Genomic DNA, 12071 nt, shown 5'->3' with positions numbered 1-12071 from the left:
ATATTTTGTGAAAAATGGAATCTATCTGTTAATCTTAATAAAACCAAAATTATAATATTCAATAAAGCAGGGAAAATTATTAAAAAGCACAAATTCTATTATAATGGAAAATTACTAGAGTTAACTGATGAATACAAGTATCTAGGTATAATTTTTAAACCATCTGGATCTTTTACTACAGCAATTGATCAGTTATGTAAAAAGGCTAGCAAAGCTATATTTTGTATTAGAAAACTATTATTTTCTGAAAAGATGAATTTACTACCACATTTAAACCTTTTTGATTCATTCGTTAAACCTATTCTGTTATATAGCAGTGAAGTTTGGGCTACTATTAGTTTAGTGAAACAAAATACTACCATAGAGTCAAACTATGCAAACTTCAGTCCAAATAAAATTCAAATAAAATTTGCTAAATTTTTATTGGGTGTAAATAAAGGTGCTGTTAATAATGCTGTACTTTCTGAATTAGGTGTATTCCCACTTTCATTGTCAGCCCTTAAAAATACAATTAACTTCTGGCTTCATATCATTAATATGGACAGTGAGAGTATGGTAAAGAAAGCATACAATGAAAACTTAAACTTTCCTAATGGTTTTTGTAGTAAATTAAAAGTGTTATTAGGTAAACTTGGTTTTCAGCATGTCTGGGAAAATCAAAATACTATGTCAAAGAAAAAATTACTTTTTTCATTTCAAAAGAAATTAGAAGAGGACTTCATAAAATACTGGAAACAAGCTCTTTTTTGTGACTCTAATAATGGTAATAGTCATGGTAATAAATTAAGAACATATCGCAAAGTTAAAAATAATTTTGAATTAGAAAAATATCTTCTACTGGACCTTAACAAAAGTGTTATTTCTAAAGTGGTAAAAATCAGAATTAGTAATAGTAAATTACTAATAGAAGTTGGTAGATATACTAGAACACCATTAGAACAGAGAATTTGTCCAATTTGTAAGGATGGAATTGAAGATGAGTTCCATTTCCTCATTCAATGTAAAGCATTAGAACTTAATAGAAATGTACTCTTTTGTAATTTAAGTGATATAGTTCCATCTTTTGTTAATATGCGTGAACAAGATAACTTTAGTTTCATTTTGAAAAGTAATGATACGGACATTAGTACTGTAAGTGTAGCTGGAATAAGTGATATGTATGATTTGAACATTCATTTAAAGCAAACATAATGTTGTTAAGAGCTTTTATAGTATTAAAGCTGATTGTAATAGCTTGAATTAATAATATTGTATGAATAACACCTCCACGCAATGTAAATATAAAATATGTATCTCTTATCATGATCATTGAGAAAATATGTTTGGTTGTTTTTTTTGTTTGTTTGTTTGTTTTTTTGTTTATTTTTTTTGTATTTGTATTTTGTAAATGTCGGCTGGTATCATTTCTGTATAGGAATTTACACCAATAAAATTATTTGATTTGATTGATTTATTTCAGTCATGGAACACAGGTTAGTGGACTTATAGGTGCAGTTAAAGACAACAATATATGTGTAGTTGGTGTGGCATTTAGCTGTACTCTCATAGGTAAGTTATAAATTGGATAAATTGATGCATTGCAGTACAGGAAAATAAATGATGTGTAGTATTTAGCCCTAACCTTTCAACACGACGGGAACCATATAAGGGAACAGGATCTGCTGTCCCTTCCGGACGCATGAGATCACCACGGGTTTTTTGGTGGGGGTTGTGTTGCTCATTCTTTACTCTTCTATGTTGTGTTTTGTAGACTGTTGTTGGTCTTCTTGTCGTTTTTCATTTTTTTTTTTTTTTTTGGCCATGACGTTGTCAATTTCTCTTCGCTTTATGAGTTTTGTCCCTTTGTTATCTCCCATTTCTCATTAAGGTAAATTTATTAATTTAGTGTTGTCAAATCGTACACTTTTGCCTAACCGGTTACTCGTATAATCGTTCGACCGATTAACCGGTTAACCGGTAGTTTAAGTTAATGTTTGAAGGCCTTAGCAATAGTACCCTACATATCGATATAAGAAGATGTGGTATGAGTGTCAATGTGACTACATTCCATCAAAGTCATACATTTACGTTTTAATATTACGATGAATTGAAGTTTGGCCTTTCGTTTTATAAGGCTTGTCTGTGAAGATTCCTGTCCAAGTTTGACTTTTAATAATCAAACACACCGTATCAACTATGGCGTTTGCACTAACTTCAAATTGAAAAATAAAAAAATAAAAAACCGTCTTGATCTCGTAGAATTGAATATGTCTGAAACCGATGATTCTTTCATTTTGTCCTGTTATCTCCGAAAATAATGTGAGGTGTTTCAATTAAAATTGATTAATCCTGATATTCTTACCATCAAGTATACATTGAGTACATTCACGTTGTTTTGCTTTTTACAATTTTTGAGTTAACATTTAGTTTAAAGTATGACAAAGACTTGCACGACGAAGATTGCACATTCAGATGTAGGTCTACACAATATAAGATCAAAAATGAAACAATGAAGTAAATCGTAAAATTTAATCTTATTACTGATTAAAAATTACTGTTAAAAAACATGAAACTAATTATGTTTCCTTAAGATCTTGCCCCGAGCTGAGAGACAAGTTCTAATTAATTTTATATTTTTGGATTAGCAATACCAATCAATATACTGGACAATTGATCCGTCAAATTAATTACCACGACGACAATTTTTATAAAGAAAACACAAATATTTAATTATTTCAATACAAATTTATATCAAATCTATTAAAATTGAAAAAAAAGTCCGGTTAACCGGTTAGCGTTTTTGGTATTCGGTATTCGGTATTCGGTCATTGACAACACTATAATTTATTATTGTAAAATTGATTAATTGTAGCATTGCAAACAGCATGCAATTAAAATGTTGTTCGTGTGAGCAAGAACTCTCTAAGATGAATTTGAAGAACCTTGAACTTTGTTGACAGCTTATAAGCTGAGTGTTCGACATTTAATCCAACATTCATAATCTAGTGTACTTTCTAATTGATTAATTATAACATCGTAGAACAATACTATCTATGGTGTTAGCATGGCATTGAGTTCAACTCTAAAACATTCATAAACATTGGTGTAAACGAAATATCCAAAATGGTAATATGCTTGACAAGCATTCTCATATGTTAAATGTAAAAGTGTGAAATGAATCAATCACAAACAGGCAAAATACCATGTGTTATTTATAAACACGTAGATCTACACCAATTAATGTGATTAGCATAACATTGACTTCCGGTAAAACTGCCTGCCTAAAGAACATCTGAAAAGAGGACGTTATCGCAGAATTGAACGTAGATAATCAATGCGAGGTGTTAATCTCAGCATATCCCATTGAAAACCGTTAAGTGGATTTATAACATCGCTGGAAGATACCAAGCTATGTATTTTCAATCGATATTTGGTTTTACCTAGACTTCCAAGATAGAAGACATAGTTTATCTTGAAGAAAAAAATACAAAACATATTATGAGTTCATAGAGTGACACAAAAATCTCGCGTTATTGAGATTGAATTCAAATTGATTAAATGACACATGCATAAACTATTCACCACGATATTACATGTATCAACGGTGTTGCATTAAGCTTCGTTCACCTCCATATATGATTTTGATGTGAAATTGTTTTTTTTGGTGTTTTTTTTTGTGACTGCAAACAAAACAACTTATTTAGTATTTGTATTGTATATCTTTGCAATATCGAACATCGTATGCATTCGATGAATCCCGACAGTTTTATTGCGAAACTGGGTTCAACCCTAAAACCAGATGTAGAAAAAATATCGCTAGTAACGACGAGTAGTGAAGCTGTTCGACAGAGATACCATCGGGAAATCTAGCAAACTTCGTAACTTTTGTTCCTCAGTTCCACTTCTAAATCTGTCTCCGTATAAATATTTTCAGATCTGTCTGTAAGACATTCTTTTCATTTAAAACCAATCAGCTATATGTGAAAAATGTAAAGCAATTTTATGGAACGCCACAGCTGTCTTATGTTGTACTCTGATATTACGTTATGTCGTCTTATAATTACTTGATGATATTTTGACATTACGTAATGATGTTATGATATAAATCAATATGGAATAGTCATTATTTAATAATATTTCAATATTACATGATATGATTTCGTATTGAAATGATATAGTTTTGTCATTACTTAATATGGTTTTGTCATTACTCGATATGGTTTCACAATTATTTAATGTGGTTGTGTTATTAGGCAATGTGGTTTTAACATTACTTGATGTGTATGTGACTTAACGTAATGTAGTTGTTTCATTACATGATGTGGTTTTGTTATTTCGTAATGATGATTTGCCAATTCTTGATATGGCTTTAACATATAGTTTTTATCAAGTTATAGAAAAAAGCATGAATTAAATTTCATGTTGGTAAATTATAAAAAGATCCTATGGATTTAAATTTAGACTCCCCCCTCATCCCTGTCCCCCCCATCTCCCTGTGTAAAATATAAGAGGTTCAGTTTCTATAGTTGTAATATCACAGTGTGGGAACGGAACTGTACGGTTTTCTAATAATTTGGCCATTCGGGAGACTGTCAAGCGGGGCTCCGACATTTGCAAAATAACAAGTTGCTTGATGGAAATTTTGATGAACTCTTATGTTCCTATATAACGTTTCTGCCTGAAGTTTTGATAGCTAAAACATTCTTTATGCAAATATGAACCACTAAAATAATAAGAAAGATATATGCATCCAAACGTTTTCTTTAGAATGGTGGAGCTTCGTGTAAAACGATAAAAAATGTCACACAACAGCGATCAAAAATGTCAAATAAACATCGAAAAATCAATGTTTGCTACCTGAATTTTCACATGTACCTTTTCTGATATATTGCCTTACCTGTCTGAAAGTGTTAAAGCCATTGTCCCAGTAGAAATCCAAATATATTCATTTTCTCCATGTCGGATATTTTTATTGACTGTACAATCGCTTGCAAGTTTACTGTAATATCACTCGGAGCCTTCCTGTACAATCGCTTGGAGCTTTCCTGTAGAATTGCTTGGCCAAATTTATTAAATACATTGCATATGCATTGCATTAGTTGTTTCTTGCTGTCCTATTATATTCATCTATGGTATTTGAAGTGAAAATAAGCACAAAACCAGTCATTTTGACAATTAAGATTCTATCAAGGAACCCTTTTAAGGTGACTATATCAGAGACAAAAACAAAATGTGTACAATAGATATAAAAAAGAAGGTGTGGTATGATTGCCAAAGAGACAGCTCTCCACAAGAGACCAAAATGACACAGAAATTACCAACTATGTCACCATACGATCGTCAACAATAAACAAAGCCGCATAGTCAGCTATAAAATGCCCCGAAATAACAATGTAAAACGAGAAAACTAACGGCTTATTTATGTACAAAAAATGAACGAAAAACAAATATGTAACACATAAACAAACAACAACTGAATAAGTATACAAAAGGCAAAAAGAAAAGGACAGTACAAAATATGTTAAGAATCTAATCTAAAATAAAAATGAAAATAATCCTCGTACAAAATAAATATTTATATATACCGAAAAGGTGAAAAGATGCTCTGGAAGGGTAATTAGCATATTTTGAATTTTACTTATTATTTAACAGCAATTTAACAAAAAAAAAAAAAACATATTTGAACAATACAACAAAGAATTTTTCATCACAGGATCGGGATATTGTAACTTGATAAAGGAATTCGAATGTGGAATGGTGGTAGCTAACCACTGATCTAAGACTACATTTTATCAAACCACATTTATATCTTCAATATAAAAATAAGGAGATGTGATATGATTGTCAAAGTTAAAAAAAAACTAAATGGATTTAAGCAATTATAGTGGGCTATAAAAGGTCCCGACATGAAAAATAAGAATCAATACCTTTCGAATTTAACTGACGGCCTAATTCATAATAAAGCAATTTACGAAAAAACATATTATGACAGACATGAACCAACGACAACCACTGAACTACGGGCTCTTGACTTGAAACAGGCACATAACGAATTTGGCAGGGTCAAACATGTCTGTGTGCGCTCATTTCTCCCCAAAACTAGCACAGCACAAGACCAAACTATAAAAAATCAGTTGAATGATCGGATCATCATTTAATACTATCATTGCCGATATCAGACCAGGTGCGGATACCGCCTTTCTGCAAAAGGGGGATCCAAACCACGGAACACCCTGAAACGTCCACAAAATACAAAAAAAAATCGAAAAAAATGGGGTTTCAACCACCAAAACTCCCTCTCCCCGCATACCGGATCCGCTAATGCAGGCTACATCCATTCAAATAAAAGCTTCAAACATCAGTAACACTTTTGAGTGTGTAATTTAGGTTTAAAAAAAAATGATAACAATACCAAATAACTAACTGTTATTAAATCATAACAGAAAAAGGAGAGAAAAATCAGGCCAGACATATCTTGTATTGGATTGCAGTAGTTTCAATAAATATTTATATGACAAAAGTATCATGGCAAACATAAACTGATCATGAATGTGGCAGAAGAGATAGTAGTAAGCATTATCTACTTAAGAGTTATAATTAGTCATATGCCACTAGAAACTATTACAGCAAAATGCAATGAGTGTGTAGGTAAAGGTAATACCTTTGACTAGCTTGATTGCTAGCTGGACCGTGAAGTCATAACAAGGTAAAGTATGTTACTCTCCTTTCGGAGTAGTCTAGGTGGCCAAACGATGAAAAGAAAAGCTCCAAGCGATTGTACAGGAAGGCTCCGAGTGATATTACAGTAAACTTGCAAGCGATTGTACAGTCAATAAAAATATCCGACATGGAGAAAATGAATATATTTGAATTTCTACTGGGACAATGGCTTTGAAACTTTCAGACAGATAAGACTATATATCAGAAAAGGTACATGTGAAAATTCAGTTAGCAAACATTGATTTTTCGATGTTTATTTGACATTTTTGATCGCTGTTGTGTGACATTTTTTATCGTTTTACACGGAGCTCCACCATTCTAAGGAAAACGTTTGGATGCATATATCTTTCTTATTAATTTATTGGTTCATATTTACATAAAGAATGTTTTAGCTATCAAAACTTGAAGCAGAAACTTATATAGGAACATGAGAGTTCATCAAAATTTCCATCAAGCAACTTGTTATTTTGCAAATGTCGGAGCCCCGCTTGACAGTCTCCCGAATGACCAAATTATTAGAAAACCGTACAGTTCCGTTCCCACACTGTGATTATGGTTTTCACGTAATAATAATTAAATACTAGTATATAATTATTGCTGACACTTGTTTACTACTAAATTGATATTGTTGGGAAAGGAACTTTGTAAGTTGTGATAACTTGTGAAGTTGTGTCCGATTTCTTCGTTATACTTTTGCAAAATGATGTGTTTAATCTAATCTATTCATTTAACCAAAATCTGTTGTTTTTTTAAACCTATTTTGGATATTAATATCACAGTTCTACAAAAATAATTCTATTTCACTTTCTCATCAACTTGAAACACTTTTCGTTGTAGAAAAAATGAACTTAATAAGGCCCTTGCCGCACCTATCCCTTTAGATCCTGTTTTCATTTTGTCACTGGCCAAATATTCTCTCCGCTTTTATCTTGACCAACTTGCATCGACTAAGAGACATGAATTATTTCTTTTAAAGGAATTCGGATATTGGGTTCCTTTGCTATAACAGATTCAGAGGAAGCTCAAGGCCTCTCTCACTATCTTTCAAATGTTGATATATACAGTAATAGCTGGGGACCTGCAGATGGTACTGGTTTTAATGGGCCAGGGTCTGTAACAAAGGCAGCACTACAGAATGGAGTGACTAATGTAAGTTATATCTATATATATAAGGCAGCACTACAGGATGGAGTGACTAATGTAAGTTATATATATATATATATAAGGCAGCACTACAGGATGGAGTGACCAATGTAAGTTATATCTATATATAGAAGGCAGCACTACAGGATGGAGTGACTAATGTAAGTTATATCTATATATATATAAGGCAGCACTACAGGATGGAGTGACTAATGTAAGTTATATCTATATATATAAGGCAGCACTAGCGGATGGAGTGACTAATGTAAGTTATATCTATATATATAAGGCAGCACTACAGGATGGAGTGACTAATGTAAGTTATATCTATATATATCAGACAGCACTGCAGGATGGAGTGACTAATGTAATTTTTATATAAATATATAAGGCAGGACTACAGGATGGAGTGACTAATGTAAGTTATATCTATATATATAAGGCAGCACTACATGATGGAGTGACTAATGTAAGTTATATCTATATATATAAGGCAGGACTACGGGATGGAGGGACTAATGTAAGTTATATCTATATATATAAGGCAGGACTACAGGATGGAGTGACTAATGCAAGTTATATATATATATATAAGGCAACACTACCAGATGGAGTGACTTATGTAAGTTATATCTATATATATATATAAGGCAACACTACCGGATGGAGTGACTAATGTAAGTTATATCTATATATATAAGGCAGCACTACAGGATGGAGTGACTAATGTAAGTTATATCTATATATATAAGGCAGCACTACAGGATGGAGTGACTAATGTAAGTTATATCTATATCTATAAGGCAGCACTACAGGATGGAGTGACTAATGTAAGTTATATTTATATATATATATAAGGCAGCACTACAGGATGGAGTGACTAATGTAAGTTATATCTATATATATAAGGCAGGACTACAGGATGGAGTGACTAATGTAAGTTATATCTATATCTATAAGGCAGCACTACAGAATGGAATGACTAATGTAAGTTATATCTATATATATAAGGCAGCACTACAGGATGGAGTGACTAATGTAAGTTATATCTAAATATATAAGGCAGCACTACAGGATGGAGTGACTAATGTAAGTTATATATATATCTATAAGGCAGCACTACATTATGGAGTGATTAATGTAAGTTATATCTATATATATCTATAAGGCAGCACTACAGAATGGAATGACTAATGTAAGTTATATCTATATATATAAGGCAGCACTACAGGATGGAGTGACTAATGTAAGTTATATCTAAATATATAAGGCAGCACTACAGGATGGAGTGACTAATGTAAGTTATATCTATATCTATAAGGCAGCACTACATTATGGAGTGATTAATGTAAGTTATATCTATATATATCTATAAGGCAGCACTACAGAATGGAATGACTAATGTAAGTTATATCTATATATATAAGGCAGCACTACAGGATGGAGTGACTAATGTAAGTTATATCTAAATATATAAGGCAGCACTACAGGATGGAGTGACTAATGTAAGTTATATCTATATCTATAAGGCAGCACTACAGGATGGAGTGACTAATGTAAGTTATATCTATATATATAAGGCAGGACTACAGGATTGAGTGACTAATGTAAGTTATATCTATATCTATAAGGCAGCACTACAGGATGGAGTGACTTATGTAAGTTATATCTATATATATATAATGTAGCACTACAGGATGGAGTGACTAATGTAAGTTATATCTATATATATAAGGCAGGACTACAGGATGGAGTGACTAATGTAAGTTATATCTATATCTATAAGGCAGTACTACAGGATGGAGGGACTAATGTAAGTTATATATATATGTATATAAGGCAGCACTACAGGATGGAGTGACTAATGTAAGTCATATCTATATATATAAGGCAGCACTACAGGATGGAGTGACTAATGTAAGTTATATCTATATATATATAAGGCAGCACTACAGGATGGAGTGACTAATGTAAGTTATATCTATATATATAAGGCAGCACTACAGGATGGATTGACTAATGTAAGTAATATCTATATCTATAAGGCAGCACTACAGAATGGAGTGACTAATGTAAGTTATATCTATATATATATATATATATAAGGCAGCACTACAGGATGGAGTGACTAATGTAAGTTATATCTATATATATAAGGCAGGACTACAGGATAGGTGACTAATGTAAGTTATATTTATATATATATAAGGCAGCAATTTAGGATGGATTGACTAATGTAAGTTATATCTAAATATATAAGGCAGCACTACAGGATGGAGTGACTAATGTAAGTTATATCTATAACTATAAGGCAGCACTACAGAATGGAGTGACTAATGTAAGTTATATCTATATATATATATAAGGTAGCACTACAGGATGGAGTTACTAATGTAAGTTATATCTATATATATATAAGGCAGCACTACCGGATGGAGTGACTAATGTAAGTTATATCTATATATATATATAAGGCAGCACTACCAGATGGAGTGACTAATGTAAGTTATATCTATATATATAAGGCAGCACTACCGGATGGAGTGACTAATGTAAGTTATATCTATATATATAAGGCAGCACTACAGGATGGAGTGACTAATGTAAGTTATATCTATATATAAGGCAGGACTACAGGATGGAGTGACTAATGTAAGTTATATATATATATAAGGCAGCACTACAGGATGGAGTGACTAATGTAAGTTATATCTATATCTATAAGGCAGCACTACAGGATGGAGTGACTAATGTAAGTTATATCTATATATATATATAAGGCAGCACTACAGGATGGATTGACTAATGTAAGTTATATCTATATCTATAAGGCAGCACTACAGAATGGAGTGACTAATGTAAGTTACATATATATATATATATATATATAAGGCAGCACTACAGGATGGAGTGATTAATGTAAGTTATATCTAAATATATAGGCAGCACTACAGGATGGAGTGACTAATTTAAGTTATATCTATATCTATAAGGCAGCACTACAGGATGGAGGGACTAATGTAAGTTATATATATATATAAGGCAGCACTACAGGATGGAGTGACTAATGTAAGTTATATCTATATATATAAGGCAGCACTACAGGATGGAGTGACTAATGTAAGTTATATCTATGTATATAAGGCAGCACTACAGGATGGATTGACTAATGTAAGTAATATCTATATCTATAAGGCAGCACTACAGAATGGAGTGACTAATGTAAGTTATATATATATATATTTATATATATATATAAGGCAGCACTACAGGATGGAGTGACTAATGTAAGTTATATCTATATATATAAGGCAGGACTATAGGATGGAGTGACTAATGTAAGTTATATCTATATATATATATATAAGGCAGCACTACAGGATAGAGTGACTTATGTAAGTTATATCTAAATATATAAGGCAGCACTACAGAATGGAATGACTAATGTAAGTTATATATATATATATTTATATATATATATAAGGCAGCACTACAGGATGGAGTGACTAATGTAAGTTATATCTATATATATAAGGCAGCATTACAGAATGGAGTGACTAATGTAAGTTATATCTATATATATATAAGGCAGCACTACAGGATGGAGTGACTAATGTAAGTTATATCTATATATATATATAAGGCAGCACTACAGAATGGAGTGACTAATGTAAGTTATATCTATATATATATAAGGCAGCACTACAGGATGGAGTGACTAATGTAAGTTATATCTATATATAAAAGGCAGGACTACAGGATGGAGTGACTAATGTAAGTTATATATATACATATATAAGGCAGCAATTTAGGATGGAGTGACTAATGTAAGTTATATCTAAATATATAAGGCAGCACTACAGGATGAAGTGACTAATGTAAGTTATATCTATATCTATAAGGCAGCACTACAGAATGGAGTGACTAATGTAAGTTATATCTATATATATAAAAGGCAGCACTACAGGATGGAGTGACTAATGTAAGTTATATCTATATATATAAGGCAGCACTACCGGATAGAGTGACTAATGTAAGTTATATCTATATATATAAGGCAGCACTACAGGATGGAGTGACTAATGTAAGTTATATCTATATATATATATAAGGCAGCACTACAGGATGGAATGACTAATGTAAGTTATATCTAAATATATAAGGCAGCACTACAGGATGGAGTGACTAATGTAAGTTATATCTATATATATATAAGGCAGCACTACAGG

The 12071-nt window shown here is 31.8% G+C and overlaps 1 protein-coding gene across 1 annotated transcript in view; it reads left to right on the top strand.

Moving 5' to 3' along the window:
* Positions 1 to 12071, top strand: part of LOC139515578 (uncharacterized) — a 173845-nt gene that overhangs the window by 96608 nt on the left and 65166 nt on the right. Inside the window, exons 6-7 of the mRNA XM_071305156.1 lie at positions 1460 to 1548; positions 7676 to 7848. Of these exons, the coding sequence (XP_071161257.1) occupies positions 1460 to 1548; positions 7676 to 7848 (262 nt within the window). The remainder of the gene's footprint in view (positions 1 to 1459; positions 1549 to 7675; positions 7849 to 12071) is intronic.

This window comes from Mytilus edulis, chromosome 3, assembly GCF_963676685.1.
Source record: "Mytilus edulis chromosome 3, xbMytEdul2.2, whole genome shotgun sequence".
Classification (NCBI taxonomy): Eukaryota; Metazoa; Mollusca; class Bivalvia; order Mytilida; family Mytilidae; genus Mytilus; species Mytilus edulis.
Note: the sequence above shows the minus strand (reverse complement) of the source record. Positions and strands in the feature narration are given on the sequence as shown.